This window comes from Mirounga leonina, unplaced genomic scaffold (assembly GCF_011800145.1).
Source record: "Mirounga leonina isolate KUSES-001 unplaced genomic scaffold, KU_Mleo_1.0 Mir_151, whole genome shotgun sequence".
NCBI classification, from domain to species: domain Eukaryota; kingdom Metazoa; phylum Chordata; class Mammalia; order Carnivora; family Phocidae; genus Mirounga; species Mirounga leonina.
In genome coordinates, this window is record NW_023270377.1 from 17824899 (window position 1) to 17841772 (window position 16874).

The 16874-nt window shown below is 50.8% G+C and overlaps 2 protein-coding genes across 5 annotated transcripts; one reads left to right on the top strand and one right to left on the bottom strand.

Annotated features, from left to right (window-relative positions):
- Positions 1 to 26: 26 nt before the first annotated feature.
- On the top strand, positions 27 to 10477 carry GLB1L (galactosidase beta 1 like). Of its 4 annotated transcripts, XM_035007081.1 has the most exons (18): positions 27 to 218; positions 1065 to 1122; positions 1232 to 1533; positions 1720 to 1886; positions 2130 to 2280; positions 2451 to 2511; positions 6767 to 6861; positions 6951 to 7125; positions 7212 to 7270; positions 7371 to 7492; positions 7599 to 7639; positions 7838 to 7956; positions 8289 to 8363; positions 8483 to 8572; positions 8714 to 8827; positions 9130 to 9261; positions 9495 to 9710; positions 10083 to 10477. In XM_035007081.1, the coding sequence occupies exons 3-18, from the start codon at positions 1468 to 1470 to the stop codon at positions 10350 to 10352; spliced, it is 1953 nt and encodes a 650-aa protein (XP_034862972.1). In that variant the 5' UTR covers positions 27 to 218; positions 1065 to 1122; positions 1232 to 1467; the 3' UTR covers positions 10353 to 10477. The 4 variants fall into 4 exon arrangements, with proteins under 4 accessions (XP_034862972.1, XP_034862971.1, XP_034862973.1 ...); XM_035007080.1 differs by having other exon boundaries at positions 1065 to 1533; XM_035007082.1 differs by lacking the exon at positions 1065 to 1122 and having other exon boundaries at positions 1270 to 1533.
- ANKZF1 (ankyrin repeat and zinc finger peptidyl tRNA hydrolase 1) lies at positions 10461 to 16701 on the bottom strand. The gene is made up of 14 exons (XM_035007079.1): positions 16626 to 16701; positions 16076 to 16253; positions 15199 to 15311; positions 14871 to 14973; positions 14555 to 14748; positions 14057 to 14169; positions 13814 to 13961; positions 13298 to 13526; positions 12989 to 13135; positions 11811 to 12300; positions 11532 to 11643; positions 11230 to 11397; positions 11010 to 11095; positions 10461 to 10791 (listed from the first exon to the last, which is right to left on the bottom strand). The coding sequence occupies exons 2-14, from the start codon at positions 16221 to 16223 to the stop codon at positions 10668 to 10670; spliced, it is 2175 nt and encodes a 724-aa protein (XP_034862970.1). The 5' UTR covers positions 16224 to 16253; positions 16626 to 16701; the 3' UTR covers positions 10461 to 10667.
- Positions 16702 to 16874: the final 173 nt, after the last annotated feature.

Genomic DNA, 16874 nt, shown 5'->3' on the forward strand with positions numbered 1-16874 from the left:
GCCCGCGGTATCCTAGCAACCGCTGGGCATCGGGATAATGTGGGGGCACGGAGCGGAGAGGCCGGGAGCGGGCTAAGCCTGGGGAGGGCGGGTCCCAGGACCCGGGTGAGGGTTCCACACCTGGCCTTCAGGGGTCAAGACGCAGGCACCCACGCCAAAGGGGAGCAAAGCCGGGCTCGGCCCGAGGCCCCCAGGACCTCCATCTCCCAATGCCGGAGGTAGGAAGCTGACTACAGTCCAGCCCCGAGGGGCGGGTGCTGGGGCGCGTGCTGGCGGCCTGGACCCCTACCCCCTACAGCTCTGATCAATACAACCTTGGGGGCTCTGGCTTGTATCCCACTACCCTAGTTAGAGTGGTTAAGAGCTTAGGCTTTTGAACCAGATTAGGTTCTAAATCCTGTCTTAATAGCTTAGTTACTAGCATTGTGGCCCTGGACCATTTAACCTCTCTGAGCCTCAGTTTCCCTAATTGTAAACAAGGTATAATAGTACCTAAGATTAAGTGCACGTACTGTAAGGCCAGACTGCCTAGTTCAAATCCCAGCTCTGCTAAACCAGTTGTGGGACCTTGAACGGGTTATTTAAAATTTGTCTCTCAATTTCCTCATCTGTAGAATGGGAATGATAATTACCAATTGCATGGAGTTTTTTGAGGATTAAATGAGATGTAAAGTGCTTAGCACAATATCTGATGTAGCCCTCAGTTAGTGTCAATAAACAAATTACTATTATTTTTATTACCATTTTATTTTCTTATTCTGGTCCTTACATCCCAGGCTTGGGACTGTGAAGGCAAGACTCATGGAAATTCACAAATTCCCAAGCCTTGGCACCAAGTAGTTCTCCTTGACATCTCTCACACAGGCAGGCAGGGATAGACTGAAGAGCAGTGCACATCCAAAGAAGAAGGAATGGCTGAGGCGGTCTCTTTTGCTGTAACAGGGCCACCAGGAGAAAGATCCCTCTTATAACTTGGTCCCCCACTTTCATACCACTGGGAAGATCTGGTTTCTCTTGGTTCTGAACCTGTTTTAGCTCCCTGGTTCTGACATTCATTCATCCAGATTTAACCTGCTATGTGCTGGGCCCTGTGCTAGAAGCTGAGGATTCAAGATGGACAAGGTACTCTTCACCCTCAGGGAGCTCAGTTTAGTAGGACAGTGCTTCTCAATCTTGAATGTCTTTAGGATCGCCTGGGAATCTTGTTAAAATGCAAATTCTGATCCTATAGGTCTGAGGTAGGACCTGAGACTCTGCATTTCTAACAAGCTCCCAGGTGACGCTGATGAAGTGGATTCAAGATGTAGAGGATTTTTACAAACGTAGAGTAGCGGGTGGACAAGTCCAGGCTACTGGCCTGGCAACTTGAGGTGGTCCCCGCCCCCTTGCTCGCTGAGGTTCCCTCCCAGGAATCCGCCACGTGACAGTCGGACCGCCCTCTCAGACTAGAGGAGCCCCTTTAGCGCCATGGCTCCCAAGAAGCCGCTCCGCCTTCCTGTCCTGCTGTTACCACTTCTGATGCTGCTGCCCCAGGTAAAATGACAGGATTGAATCCCAGCAGGCTGGGTGTGGTGAGGCGGGATGAGATCTAGCCCGGGAGAGAAGGAAAGTGAAAATCACAGAAAAACGGGCAGGCTAGTTCCATCTCCTCTCTGGACACTGACCGCCCCCACCCTCCCGACTCCAGACCTCTGCTGAGCCTGATCTCTCTCTTTGCAGGCAGACACTCGGTCATTCGTAGTGGATCGGGAAAATGACAGATTCCTCCTAGATGGGGCCCCGTTCCGCTACGTGTCTGGCAGCCTGCACTACTTTCGGGTACCACGGGTGCTTTGGGCAGACCGGCTTTTCAAGATGCGAATGAGCGGCCTCAACACTGTACAGTTGTAAGAAGTGCTCAGGAGAGCCATGGAGGGTGGGATTTACCCTTCCTACCACGCCCATAAGAAGGGGATTGGGACAGGAAGCCTAGCTTGGTATGAGAGCTCCAGGGCTTTCAGGCCAAGGGTGGGAAAGGGTGGACCAGGACCTCCTTCTAACAGCTTCCTGGAGATTCCCTGCAAGGCCTGAGCCCTTAGGCCTCTCAGCACCTCTCTGCCTGGGGCCCTGTTAACCTTTTTCTTTCTCAGTTATGTGCCCTGGAACTACCATGAGCCAGAGCCTGGGGTCTATAACTTTAATGGCAGCCGGGACCTCTTTGCATTTCTGAATGAGGCATCTGTAGCGAACCTGTTGGTCATACTGAGACCAGGACCTTACATCTGTGCAGAATGGGACATGGTGAGTTAGGAGAAGGGACAGAACCAGAGCCACTCCTGTGCAGTTCCTCCACTCCTCCCATCTGCCTGCACTGTAGGGCCACTTCCAGTGCTAGACTCAACATCCTCCCTTCTTACCTCCCCTCCCCGACTCCCAAACAACAAAACCTGCTGTCTTTATATTCGTCTCAGGGGGGTCTCCCAGCCTGGTTGCTTCAAAAACCTGATATACATCTGAGAACCTCAGACCCAGGTGAGTTGAGACAACATTTTTAACACAGAAAAAACGCAACCAACAGCAACAAAATGGGTAGTTTGGGTCCCCAAAACCGAAGAGACCATCCCCACACTGGAGATCATTCATGCAGATATTTGTTTCCATCAGGCCTAGCAAGATGCTACAAACTGAGGGACCAGATAGACCCAGCCCCTGTGCCGTGGAGCTTATGGTGAAACAGCTTTTTAAAAAACCAAAACCTGTAAGATTAGCGTAAGCTGTAAAAATACCACCCGAATATAGACGAGTTGAGATCGTGAGTAACAGGGAAGGCCTGTTTGGGGTAGGGAGGCCAGAAAAGGCTTTTCTGAGATGATGACACTTCACTTGACTCTAGGGAAGGGAAAGCGCTGGTCATATGAAGAGTGAGGTGACAACGACCAGGTAGAGGGAACAGTATATTCTAAAACCCAAAGGTGGGAAAGAACATGGCCTGGTTGAGGCCAGCTTGGCTGGAGCATAGCCGGTAAGGGAGAGAGGAATGTGACATGAAATTGGAGATAGATAGGGGCGCCTGGGTGGCTCAGTCGTTAAGCATCTGCCTTCGGCTCAGGTCATGGTCCCGGGGTCCTGGGATCAAGCCCCACATCGGCCTCCCTGCTCTGCGGGAAGCCTGCTTCTCCCTCTTCCACTCCACCTGCTTGTGTTCCCTCTCTCGTTGTGTCTCTCTGTCAAATGAATAAATAAAATCTTAAAAAAAAAAAAAAAAAGAAATTGGAGATAGATAGGGACTGTTCATGCAGGACCTAGTAGGCCACTGTAAGGGTTTGCATCTTATTCTAAGCACAGTAGAAAGGCATTGGAAGAGCCTAACCAGACAGGTTTGATTTGTTTTCAGATTACTTTAGCCTGGATGTGGAGAATGGAGGGAGGGGAGTAAGGGTGGAGGTGGAGAAATGAATTGGGAGACTCTGACTGTAGTTGAGGAGGGAGTGATGGCTCCCGGGCTAAGGTGATGGAGGTGGAGATGAGAAGAGGGCAGAATTGGAGATGTAGGTTGGAGATCAAAATCCCCAGGACTTGTTGATAGATTCTGACGGGAAGGAGAGGAGGGGTGGGAACAGCATGGGCATGGTCTGGAAAGAAAGCGGTCCCCTTTCTGGCCAGTCAAGATGGTGCCACCATTTACTGACATAGGAAAGATGGAGGAGACTAGGGGCGGCAAAGGACGACCTTTTTTGGGGAAAAACAGTTCGTCTGGTCATGTTAAATTTCTGTCCTATCACACTCAAGTGAGGATGTTAAGTAAGCCATAGGCTGTGTGAGTGTGGCGCTCATGGGGAGGTCTGAGCTAGAGATAAATTTGGGACTCATCAGTCTAAAGTTGGCATTTAGATCCATGGCTATTGCAACATTGCCTGAGGAAAGAGCATAGGGGGAGAAAAGATGAGAATTCAAGATTAAGCTCTGAAATGCCCAATACTTTCAAGGAGTTTGGATTTTACTTCAGGTGTAAATAGGAAGTCATCAGAGCAAGGGAGTGATTTTATCTGATTTATATCTTTTAAAAAGATCACTCTGGTAAAAATGCTTTGTATTTGCTGGGGACCCTGCGGGGACTCTTCCACTTCTGAGGGCACTGAAGAGCTTTATGCCCCCCAGAGCAACTCCAACTCAGCTGGCTATGAAATACATTTGAAATGGTAAAGTCATGCTGGAACACCTGCATGCGGTGTCCACTTTTCTCAAGAAAGCCAGGGCGCCTGGGTGGCTCAGTCGTTAAGCGTCTGCCTTCAGCTCAGGTCATGATCCCAGGGTCCTGAGATCGAGCCCCTCATGGGGCTCCCTGCTCAGCGGGAAGCCTGCTTCTCCCTCTCCCACTCCCCCTGCTTGTGTTCCCTCTCTTGCTGTGCCTCTCTCTGTCAAATAAATAAATAAAATCCTAAAAAAAAAAAGAAAAGAAAAGAAAAGAAAGCCAGCGACCTCTTCACTCCTGAGTCCACAGCCCCTTTTCCAGGCCTCTCTCCTCCTTGGCCAGTCAGGAGCACCCAGCCCAGCTGTTCACTCCATCTTTTGACATACACTCTCCTCTTGGCTTCCAAGATACCACCTTTATCTGGACCCTGCTCCTTCCCTGTGCCCCAGCCTTGCTGACCACTCCTTATTAGTCTCTTTTGTTTGTTTTAAAGATTTTATTTATTCATTTGAGAGAGAGTCAGGGAGGCAGAGCCTGAGAGAGAGAGATCACGAGCGGAGGCGGGGGGAGGGGATTACAGGCGGAGAAGCAGGCTCCCCGCTGAGGGTGATGAAAAGTAGCTGAATTCAATATATTTTGAGAGTAAAGCAGCAAGGTTTTCTGATAGGTTGAATGTGAGGTGGGAGAGAAAGGCATGAAGAATTACACCACAGTGCTTAGCCTGATTAGTTAGAAAATGGAGTCACCATTAACTGAGAGGAGATCATAGGAATAGCTGGGGGAGTGGCAGGCAGAGGGAGACTAAACCTAACCCTAACCCTGCTTAGCAAGGAGCCCGACGCAGGACTCGATCCCAGGATTCTGAGATCATGACCTGAGCCGAAGGCAGACGCTTAACCCACTGAGCCACCCAGGAGCCCTCCTTCTTAGTCTCATGCTGGTTCTTCTCCCTTTCTCTTTCCGCTAGATGCTGGGGTGTTGCAGGGCTCAGTCCTTGGACGCTTCTCTTTTCTATGTGTTCACTCCTTAGACAATCTCATCCATTCTCTTGGCTTTCAATCCCATCTAATAGTTAATGACTCTGAAATAGGAATCTCCAGTCAGGGGATGCCTGGGTGGCTCAGTCGGTTAAGCATCTGCCTTCGGCTCAGGTCATGATCTCAGGATCCTGGGATCGAGTCCTGCGTCGGGCTCCTTGCTAAGCAGGGTTAGGGTTAGGTTTAGTCTCCCTCTGCCTGCCACTCCCCCAGCTATTCCTATGATCTCCTCTCAGTTAATGGTGACTCCATTTTCTAACTAATCAGGCTAAGCACTGTGGTGTAATTCTTCATGCCTTTCTCTCCCACCTCACATTCAACCTATCAGAAAACCTTGCTGCTTTACTCTCAAAATATATTGAATTCAGCTACTTTTCATCACCCTCACTAATCCAAACCACCTCTCCCACCTGGACTACTTTAATAGCTTACTTACTGGTTTCCCTTCTTTGCCCCTACTCCTCTGTTCTCGATACAGGGTGATCCTATTAAAATAGAAGTTAAATACATATCTCAGATCATGGCATTTCACTGCTTAAACCTCTCCAATAGGTTCTCATCTCATTCAGAATATGAACCATGTATTCCTTAAAATGGCCTTCATATCAGGTCCTACCTAATTGGCCCTGTCACCTCCCTGACCTCTACTCTTTTCATCATTGTTCACGCTGACCTCATTGCTGTTTTTCAAACCCACCAAGCACATTCCTGCTTTGAGGCCTTTGCACTCAGTGCTACTGCTATCTTCCTGCAGAATCACCTTCTCAGTGAGGCCTGCCCTGGGCTACTCTCTAAAATTTAAGCTCCCCCACCATTTTATACCCTTCTTCCCTGCTTTATTTTTTCTCCTTGGCACTAACATACTATATATTTTAGCAATTTATTTATTGTCTGCCTTCCTCATTGGGAAAGGAATTCTACAAGGGCAGAGACTTTTATCTATTTTGTTCTATTCTGTATCCCTAACACCTAGAACATTGCGTGGTGCACAGTAAGCACCCATAAATATTTGTTGAATAAGATTTAACATATGCTTGGATTAAAGGAGGCAGTTACATCTGGACACCCTTTATACAGAACACAAAATGTAAAGGAATTCAGTGTTCTTGTTTTTTAAAGATTTTATTTATTTATATGTCAGAGACAGAGAGAGAGAGAGAGAGAGCACACAAGCAGGGGGAGCTGCAGGCAGAGGGAGAAGCAGGCCCCCTGCTGAGCAAGGAGCCCGATGCGGGACTCGATCCCAGGACCCTGAGATCATGACCTGAGCTGAAGGCAGACGCTTAACTGACTGAGCCACCCAGGCGTCCCTAACATTTTTCTTATGTTTAAAAATTAAATTTACAAACACTGCTTTAAGGTTTCCTGTGCTTAGATGGCCTTGCCATGCAAATTCACAAGTGCTCAGGGTTCAGAGTCACTGATGCTCAGATTCATTTGTGGACGGTGGGATGCAAACTGTAGCTCAGGGTTCAGGCAGCACTGAGGTTGCTGGCCTTGATGGGTGGGGGCTGCGAAGGTGGTGTCCTAATGTGCAGACTACTGCTCCTTCCTTTAGACTTTCTTGCCGCAGTGGACTCCTGGTTCAAGGTCTTGCTGCCCAAGTTATATCCATGGCTCTACCACAATGGGGGCAACATCATTAGCATTCAGGTACAAGTTGACCGGGCAAGGGGAAGGAGGCGCCGGGGGTCCTAACCTCCACTGCATAGCCAAGCTCCACTTTTCCTTCTCCCTGGCAGGTGGAGAATGAATATGGTAGCTACAGAGCCTGTGACTTCAGCTACATGAGGCACCTGGCTGGGCTCTTCCGTGCGCTGCTAGGAGACAGGATCTTGCTCTTCACCACAGATGGGCCTGAAGGACTCAAATGTGGCTCCCTCCAGGGACTCTATACCACTGTGGATTTTGGCCCAGGTCTCCTGAGCAAGGGTGGAGTGGAGTCTGGGGAAGGGGGAGCGTCTCTTCTATGTTTATCTTTCACCTTCACCTCCTTTCTGCAGCTGACAACATGACCAAAATCTTTGCCCTGCTGCGGAAGTATGAACCCCGTGGGCCACTGGTGAGGAGCTGGAGGGGAGGGCAATCAAAGCTGGAGTCAGGGTTGGGAATGGATCGAGCTCAGTTCCTATCCCGCTCCCGGCTTTCACTCCACGTTTTAGGTGAACTCCGAGTACTACACAGGCTGGCTGGATTACTGGGGCCAGAATCACTCCACGCGGTCCGTGTTGGCTGTGACCACAGGCCTAGAGAACATGCTGAAGCTGGGAGCCAGTGTGAACATGTAACTGGAGACACGGGGGTCAACATGAAGCCGTAACGGGGTGTTGGGGATAAAAATGATTCAGTGGGTCAGCTTTTGCCTTTCCCTCCACCTTCCCCCACTTCAGGTACATGTTCCACGGAGGTACCAACTTTGGATTCTGGAATGGTGAGTCCAGATGGTCCCTGGGGTGGAGGCAGGGAGGCATCAAGGAATTAGAATCCTAGGGCTGGGTAGATTAGGAGGTCTAGAAGCTGGATGTGGCCACCACTGCTCCCTCTGATGGCAAAATTTTCTGCATGAATGTCTTTGCTTAGTGCCTATTGTTTGAAAGACACTGAATGAAGGAAATTGGTTTGACCCCAGGTGCTGATGAGAAGGGACGCTTTCTTCCAATTACTACCAGCTATGACTACGATGCACCAATATCTGAAGCAGGGGACCCCACACCTAAGCTTTTTGCTCTTCGAAACGTCATCAGCGAGGTGCCCTACCACTTCATTAAGCGCCAAAGGCTCTTATTAAATTGGGGAAAGGGAGTACCTAAATTGTTTGTAATGGGATCCCATAAATCAGATTGTTGTCTGGGCCATGGAGCCCACAGAACCATTTCCCAGCTACCCAGATGGGACTACCTGGGAAGATACACTCAAGCATGTGCAAATTTACAGATCTTCATGACCCCTTGAAGCCCTTCCCTGGACCCCAGGTTGAGAACCCTGTGCAAGGGTCTTGGAATAGGGGTTGTGTGTGTGCTAGGGTCTTGGAATAGGGGTTGTGTGGTTTTCCTATGGCTCCTGAGGGAATTTGGGCTCAGTTCCAGGAAATTCCCTTGGGACCTTTACCTCCCCCCAGCCCCAAGATGATGTTTGGACCTCTGACCCTGCATCTGGTAAGCTCTTCCTCATCTTTTCTCTGATCCTACCCCTTTGTTCTCTAAATGGCCCAGCCATTCTGCCCTCTATTCCGGAACTTCCCTTTTATTCTAATATCTTCTCCTTATTCTAATAGGATGGGGATTTGCTGGCTTTCCTAGACTTCCTGTGCCCCCAAGGGCCCATCCGTTCAATCTTGCCAATGTCCTTTGAGGCTGTCAAACAGGTAAGGCATAATCCCACATCCAGTAGGCACGGCAGCTTTCCTCAACAGCTGTAGCCAGTGGTTCCCTCAGCTGCGCATCTTCGCCATAGTATCCTCTCTGACCTCTCAGGTCATCTTAAGTACTTACTCTTCCATACCCAGGACCGTGGCTTTGTGTTGTACCGGACCTATCTGACCTATACTGTTTCTGAGCCAACACAGTTCTGGGTGCCTAACAATGGAGTCCACGACCGTGCCTATGTGATGGTAGATGGGGTAAGGACCTAATTCTAGGTTACCCTGTGCGCCTGTCTCTTCTCCTCCCCAGCACCCTTTAGCCTTAAGTTCCCCTTATCTGCCTTTTCCCGCTGTCTGCCTCCATTTGCAGGGGGGGCCACGGATAAGCTGGGATGAGGAAGAATTTGACTGAGGCTAAGGTTCCAGAATGCATGGGTAACTGACAGATAGGCTACATTCTTTTTGCTCTCCAAATACGTGTGCTAACTACCATAGCTTCCTCTGTCATGGCCATGAGTTAGATGCCGAGCCCTTCCTCTCACAGCTCGTCTTATCCACAGGTGTTTCAGGGTGTTCTGGAACGAAACATGAAACACCAACTATTTTTGATGGGGAAAGTAGGGGCCAAAGTGGACATCTTACTGGAGAACATGGGGAGGCTCAGTTTCGGGTCTAACAGCAGTGACTTCAAGGTGAGCTAGCCTTGCCCACCCCTTCTCTTCCAGACTCTTACTGACCAAACTCCCTTGGGAAAATAGGGGCCTAATGGAGGACAAACAAGAGCCCTGTGCTTAGGAGTCAGGCAGCAAAGTAGTCGCTTGTGGGGGTCCAGACATGGCCACCAGCTGCACCCCAGGGCTTGATTAGGGACAGTGTGGACTTAAGAGCTTAAGGAATGATGAGTTTTCATTTGCCTTCTTCACAGGGCCTGTTAGAACCCCCAATTCTGGGGCAAACAGTCCTCACCCAGTGGCTGATATTCCCTCTGAAAGTTGATAAGCTTGTAAAGTGGTGGTTTCCCCTCCAGTTGATGAAAAGTTCACGTCCTCAAGTTCCCTCTGGCCCCACCTTCTACTCCACAACGTTTCCAATTTTAGGAGAAGGCGGGGACACTTTTCTCTTTCTACCTGGATGGACCAAGGTACTGCTGACCGTGGGGTCAGAGTGATGAGAGGAAAATCATGAAGGAGGGGGGAGCAGAAATTATCCCTGATTAGAAACCCAAAAGGGAGGGGCTCCTGGGTGGTTCAGTCGGTTGAGCATCTGACTCTTGATTTCGGCTCAGGTTGTGATCTCGGTGTCGTGGGATCGAGCCCCGCGTCAAGCCCCATGCTCAGCACGTGGAGTCTGCTTGGGATTCTCTTTCCCTCGCCTGCTGCCCCTCCCCACTGCACTCTCTCTCTCTCTCTAATAAATAAATCTTTAAAAAGAAAAGAAAGAAACCCAAAAGGGGATGATTCTACCCCCTTGTGAGCTGACCCTTTTATTTTCCGCTCTCTTTTCTCTTCCCCAGGGCCAAGTCTGGATCAACGGGTTTAACTTGGGCCGGTACTGGACAAAGCGGGGGCCACAAGAAACCCTCTATGTGCCAAGACCCCTGCTGCTTTCTGGGGGAGCCCTCAACAAAATCACAGTGCTGGAGCTAGAAAACGTGCCTCCTCAGCCCCAAATCCAGTTTCTGGATAGGCCTATCCTCAACAGCACCTTGCATAAGACATACATCTATTCCCTCTCAGCTGATACACAAAGTACCTTTGAACCAATGGAGTTAAGTGGGCACTAAAAGAAAGGTAACCCTTGGACCTGGGACATGGAGTGGGCAGGATCCCTTGGTGTTGGCCATGGTGACCACAAGGAACCAAAGGCCACAAGGCCCAAATGCAAGTCCAAGTGCAATTTCCTTGCCAAACTTTATTGTGATTAAAGTTCCAGAGACAGTCCCAGCTCCGCACCCCTCTGTGGCCCTGTCTTTGCCCTGGTTCCTGAGTGTCCTCCCTAATCTTCCAAATACTCCTGTTTCATGGGAAAGAAGAAACCTAGGGCTAGTGTGAATGCACCCTCTCCAGGCCGAGTTGGCTCCAGGTGCAGCCGTAAGAGATCAGGAAGAGGGCTTGGTGGCCTGGCAGCGGTGATCCCGGAGGCAGCGTGTGGAGCAGAAAGAGAAGTCAAGATAGTGAAAGGGAGTGAGGCCTTGGAGGGATGTCCCACAGCTCCAGCAGCGTCTGGACAAGAGGAAGACAGATGGCTGAACAGGTACCCCAGAAACTTTCCAATCCAAGCTCTCCCCACCCCTCGGGCCATTTCCGGTTTTGCTCCAGAGGGTTCGGTTCCCAGAACATCTCCAGCACCCCCACCCCCGACAGCCTTTCTGAGGTACTCGGCAGCACTCATTCTACTTGCCCACTCCTGGCCTGGTCATCACGCCTGCCCCTGCACTTACGGACCACTGAGGGCTGCAGAGCTGGGGGTCTGCGGGGGTGGGGCTCCCAGCTGGGCAGCCAGCCGGCGCTCTGTGGCCAGAGCCCTCTGAGGGAAAGAGAAGTCTTGTTAAGGACAAGGCCTCAGTGGCGGACAGGGTGCCCAAGGGACAGCTGCACACTGGGAAGGGGTCAAACCTCTAAGGAAATCGGGGCTGCGGAAGAGAGAAGCTCCGGCCTCACCTTCTCTCGGTCGCTGAGGGCGGCAAAGCGCTGCTGCTCTTGCTGCTCCTTCTCCTCCTGCTCCCACTGCTTCCGCTGCCGTTCCTCCCGCTGCCGCCGGGCAGCCTTCTGCTCCCTTTTCCGCATAGCCTGCCGTGCCTCCATTTCTGGCGTCAGCGGCCCTGGCACCTGGAGGATTTCCGGGGAGGTGTAAGGTAAGACCCATACAAACTGTCCTAGGAAAACTAGAAGAAAGTAGAAAAGATCTTAGCCAGGATCTAGGCTGCCTTCCTACTCTGCTGCCGCTTCCTTTTCCAGCTGACCTGAGCCTTGCTGTAATCGTAAGCATCTGGATTCTTCTCCATGAACCTTCGGAACTCATTACGCGTTGGCTTGTCAGCTGCAACCGTATATGGTGGCCGGGCCCGGGAGTCCCTAGGTGTGAAAAGCCCCAAATATGGGTTCAGCTTGCCTCCTGCACCTCCCAACCTCCCCCAAACAGATCAAGGGGAATACCGTCAAGTAGCCAGTACCAACGTTAGCCTCCAGACGGTCCTCTCTATACCCCAAAGGGCTCACTCAGCTTGGGGACTCTTACTTACTGCACGGTAGGGTCGGCACCTGCCTCCAGCAGCAGGCGAACCACTGAGCCTCTCCCAGCTGCAGCTGCTGCATGCAGGAGGGTGAAGCCACTGGAGCCCAAGGGGGCACTGAGCAGAGACAGAACTCCAGGGCCTATGGGGCCGGCAGCTAGCTGGAGTTTCAACATCCCAACATCTCCGGCTCGACAAGCAGCTAGAAGCATGTCCCAGAGCTCTGACTGATCGGGGGTCTTGGCCTCATCCAGGGAAGGCCCCAAAGGGGCTGCGTGTGCCTGGGCGGACTGTGAGAAGGCCTCATCATCTCCTTGAGGTTGCTGGGGAAGAGTCCCATGCGCCCTGGCCTCCAGGTCTCTGCTTCTCTCCTTCTTATTCCTTTTCCTCCTCCTCCGCTTTGGCAGTACCTCAAACTCACGAAGATCCAGGGTCCCCACTGTCAACTCTACTAGCTCCAACTCTACCTGGAAGCTGTCCTCTCCCTCCGACTCTGAACCTAGGGAAAAATGCTACATGTTAGGTCCACCTAAAGAAATACACAGAGGGTGGAAGGATGTGGGCTGCCCCAGATGTATGAGAATGTACATAAAAAGAGAATCCAGATTGTCTTGAAATGAAAATAAGTATTTGTATTTTGTCATCCAAGATCAGCACGTCAAGAGCTGAATCCAATAATATCACATGCAGAAATGAGGCTCAGCTCAGAGGGAAAGACCCAGCAGAAGGTTTGGAGGGACAAGCGTCCTTAGACTCTCCCCTCGAGCCACATTAGGATGGTACACAACAGGGGAGAGCATGGGAGCACTGACAGCCACAACCGCTGAGTCTGCCCCGGGGAAAGCAGGCCTCGGTCCAAACCGCAGCATCCGGTGAGACAGCAATTTTGTGAGATTCGTGCCACACAAGCATCTGTTTCACGTACTATTTCGTGTTTTCTAAGTACTGGGGATACATCAGTGAACAAAACAGAACAGGAAGCTTGGAAAGGTCACTAAACCCGTCTCAGTAATTGCTACCAGGTGCCCCTTTTCATAACAGACGTGTGTGTGTGTGTGTGTGTGTGTGTAATGCTGTATGTGTTGTGTAAGGGCTCATTATAAAGAGAGAAGCAACAGCAGATTTGACACTGCATTTCCAGGATAGACACCCAGAGAGAGTTGACAGTTGCCAGATGGTGCTCAAACCCTGTTTGGGAGATTCCTCATTCTGCCCAAGGGCCTCATTTTCATCACTGGAGACCTTTCTTTCTGCCTCGATAGCCTTCTTCCCCCCTCTCGTCTTCCAGTGTGTCTGAGGTGACTCCAACCTGACTGTCTCCCGGGGGTCTTCTCCTGCCATAAAACAAAAGATGTTTCTCAAGTTTACCTGAGCAGAAGCCAGCCCAGGTCTCTCTCAATGAAGATGTTGTCTGGGTGTATAAATGAGAACCCAAGGCTTGGGCTGGAAGGTACAAGAAGATCTAGGGAGTCTGGGGATCCGGATCAAAAGCTCACCATGGACATGCAAGGTGGTCAGCTTATGGAGCACACGCTGTAGCTCTCGGAAGGTGGGTCTGCGGGTAGCGAGGGGGATATCCCAAAGTCGGGGATCCCCCCGTTGCAGGGGTGCCCCATGGCCTCCGAAGAACAGGGACCGGCCAGAGCGGGGAGCACGCAGCAGTACTGTCCCAGCCTCCCCCAGCGCTTTAGCCCAGACTGGCCCTGCCAGCAGGTCACGAACATCCTAGAGAAGAGAGTAACTCAGACCCATGTATTTTCACTTGCTATTTTTAAATCTCCAACCAAAAAACCAGCCCACAGATGATGTGTAAGGAATGGGAAGCAGAAGATAATATAGAGGAAGAAAGAATGAGAGGATGAAGACTCTTGGGGTCCATCCCTAGTCTACCTTCGCCTTTCCAGAAATAATGAAGACTGGGAGGAGGCAGGCATCAAGCTCCCCACTGTAACATTTGATGAGAGGGAAAAAAGTAGATTAGCAGACCACCAGATCTGAGACGCCTAACTCACCTTGTATAACGTGGCTTCATTATGGCGCCTCAGGTTGGCTCCGGCAGAACGAGAAGCCCCACCCCGGGCATCCCGAATTCCCTGGGCTGTGCCCCGCTTGGCCCGCACTGTGTAGCGGTGAAAGGTTTTGTGGGTCACCACGTCTCTTCTGTAGACAACACAGACTCAGTGCTGGAAACCAGCCCGTACACCCAGGCTAACCGGACCCACTGCATCCTTATACCCCAGGCAGCACCCTCTCACCCTTGGAAAATGGCTCCAGCAAAGTGCCCAGCTGCAGCCATGAGCACCACAGAGTGTCTGGGACCTCCGTTTTGCAGGTTGTGTAGCAGCAGTTCAGGTTCTTCTGGGGGCACCTGGATGACAGAGGGACAGCACAAGCATGCCCGTGGCACGCACTCACAGGAAGAAACCCAGTGCCAAGTGTCTTACATGCGTGATCCCATTTCTTACAGCCATCCTGAGGCTTGTCTCCACTTTACAGACAAGGAAATTTAAGGCTTGTAGAGGTAGTCAAATCAAGTGGTAGAACAGCAATTCAAACCTAGACTGGTCTGTTTCCAAACTTAATTCCATTATACTGGACCCCAGATTCAGGCCAATTCAGTCCAAGACTGTGCTGTCAGTGGTGATACCCATATCCAACAGAAAGAAAAGAAGTAAGAAATGGCCCAGGCTTAGGGGAGACCTAGGCTGAGTGCATAAAGGTTGCAGTTGGCCACAACCTGGGCCGCCACTTGCCTGGTGAGGGCCCAGCACACAGCGATAGGCATAAAGAAACTGGCCCAGAGCGTTTTGGAAAAGAACCCGATGGGGGTGGAAGCCTTGGGGTCTGCTGGGCTTCTCAAACTCAGCCCTCTCCTCATCCGGTATCTGCAAGTCCTCCTCACTGGCTGAGTCTGAGTCCTCTGATCCTGAGATGCTGGAAAGATCTCCTGAAAAAAACATGAAGTGCACAAGTTTGGTGTGCCATCTTTGACCTTTCCCCAAGCTCCTAAACTAGGGCCTTCCTCCATCCCCATGTCCTACTCAACACAGGTCTCCTACCAACCATCACCTGTGGAACTCTGCTTTTCAAAATCCAGGGCAGACAGGAGAGGCTTGTCCTTGAGACGTTGCTTTAGGTTAAACCGATGCCAGTCAAGCTTATAATGTTCCCTCTGGTAGGAGGCAAAGAAAGAGGCTGAGTGTGGAAATATGCCCTAGCCTGGCCCTTTGTGGTACCCAAGACCAATGACAGAACCCCAGAAAGTATGACCAGGTAACACCAACGGCTTCAGTCAAAACACCGACTTTTATTAATGAAAGACAAACCACATGTCTGCCTCTCCTCACCCACCCTATACTTTTGCTTCTGCCATTTAGCTCTGCACCTGGCCTTTTACCTGCTCCTGGTGGTTGTGGAAGTTCTGGTCACAAGTGGAACAAAATAACTTGTCTGAAATATCCAGCGGACCCTGGAGTGGTTTTCTTTCTGGGCTTGCTGTCTCCCCTGAACCTAAATAAGGGGAGGGTAATAAGAGGTGGAAAGGGAGTACAAACCTGCAGTACCTGGAATGACATTCAGTGTCTGATATACAAAGGAGGATACAAAAGAAAAAGATGGCACATCCTTTCCTTCAAAGAGTTTGCCATCTAGGAATCACGAGATAAACAGCACAGTAATCACTTTATACAAGTATGCTTCTGAAGAGATGTGAGACAAATACACATCAAATACTTGACATTAACTAAAGGGACTGTTTAGAGGAACCCTGTAGAAAATAATTTTTGGTAACGTTAAGATTATTTTTAACTGCAAAAACCACTTCCCAAATGCCTGTGTTTTTTTTTAGCTTACATTTCCAATTACGGTGTGGTTTGTTTAAAAAAAAAAAGTTCAAGAACAGCCAGAGGCAAATTAAGGTTGTAAAAAAAAAACAAAAAATTGTTTTACATTCATTAAGAACGAATGATTTGATTTGAAACCCTACTTAAATTTGGACTATATCTAGGAATTTTGAAGTTTTTTGCGGGCAGTGCTGTAAACGTGACCAGACCTAAGCAATGGCAAGAGGCTTGTTTGGAGACAGTTCGGGGGCCTGTGCTGGAAACAACCCGGAGATTGAGTGAATTTAAGATAAATTTTATCCAGTAGAAAGCGATGTCAACAAGGGCTCTTAACCCGGGGAATATCAGTAAGAATGTGTTCCCTGGACGAGCAATAAACTCTAAAGAGCCTGTCACGTTCTTCGTGGGTCCTCCCCAAACCTTCCCAGATACCTGGACAGGAAGTCCGCAGAGCCTGGGCCAGAGCCTCCCCAGAAGGGTGGCTCACCAGGCTGAGGCCCTGAAGGATCGGAGCATCCGCGTTGAGGTCAAAGAGGGAGACCAACGTAGGAACCTGGGTTGCTGCTGAAACCGGCGACATAGCTGAGCAGAAATTCTTTAGGAGGAGCTCCTGGAGCAGAAAGGGACAGAAACAGAGCTCCCCAGAGTGCGATCCTACCGCCCGGTCTCCTGCCTGCCTGACTTGGTCTCCCCCACGCCGCAAAGCACCTCGGGCCTCACTCTGGTACCAGGAGTCGGCTCTGGGGGTTAATACGTGACCCCAGGCCGCTTTCTCAAACGCACAGTCTCGGACCACACAGAGTGAAAGGGGGAAGCAACCAGCTCCCAAATCGAGTCCAGTAGAGCTAAAAATCACTGAGGTTCCCTAAGCGACCGCTCCTCGATACCCGCGCGATGAGCTCCAGCAATGACTAAACCGCGTGGACTCGCCCCCACCCTCAGGAGCGGCACCAAAGGTCCCGGGGAGCCAAGCGGCACGCACGTTTACAATTCCAAGCCCGGATTTCTGCAACACCACAACAATCTCCTCACTACGGAGCAGCGAAGGGGACAAATGGCGTCGCCCACACCTCAGCCCCGCCCCACACAGCGCGCACTATTGGTCCTCTGACTGTCCAAAACCCACCTCGAACCTTTAGTCCCGCCCCCGAAGCCGAGTATTGGCCGTCGTGTCTCCACCCCCTATGCTCATTGGCCAGACTGGCTGCGGGTGACAGTGAGTGGCAGGCGC

Excerpts from the sequence above, each read along its gene's own strand:
- GLB1L (XM_035007080.1), top strand. The coding sequence starts at position 1,468 with ATGGCTCCCAAGAAGCCGCTCCGCCTTCCTGTCCTGCTGTTACCACTT. Across the intron at positions 7,126-7,211 it reads CACTGTGGATTTTGGCCCAG|CTGACAACATGACCAAAATC; the intron begins GTCTCCTGAGCA and ends TCCTTTCTGCAG. Across the intron at positions 7,271-7,370 it reads ATGAACCCCGTGGGCCACTG|GTGAACTCCGAGTACTACAC; the intron begins GTGAGGAGCTGG and ends TCCACGTTTTAG.
- ANKZF1 (XM_035007079.1), bottom strand. The coding sequence starts at position 16,223 with ATGTCGCCGGTTTCAGCAGCAACCCAGGTTCCTACGTTGGTCTCCCTC. Across the intron at positions 14,974-15,198 it reads TCCACAACCACCAGGAGCAG|AGGGAACATTATAAGCTTGA; the intron begins GTAAAAGGCCAG and ends GCCTCCTACCAG. Across the intron at positions 11,644-11,810 it reads GGTGCCGACCCTACCGTGCA|GGACTCCCGGGCCCGGCCAC; the intron begins GTAAGTAAGAGT and ends TTTCACACCTAG.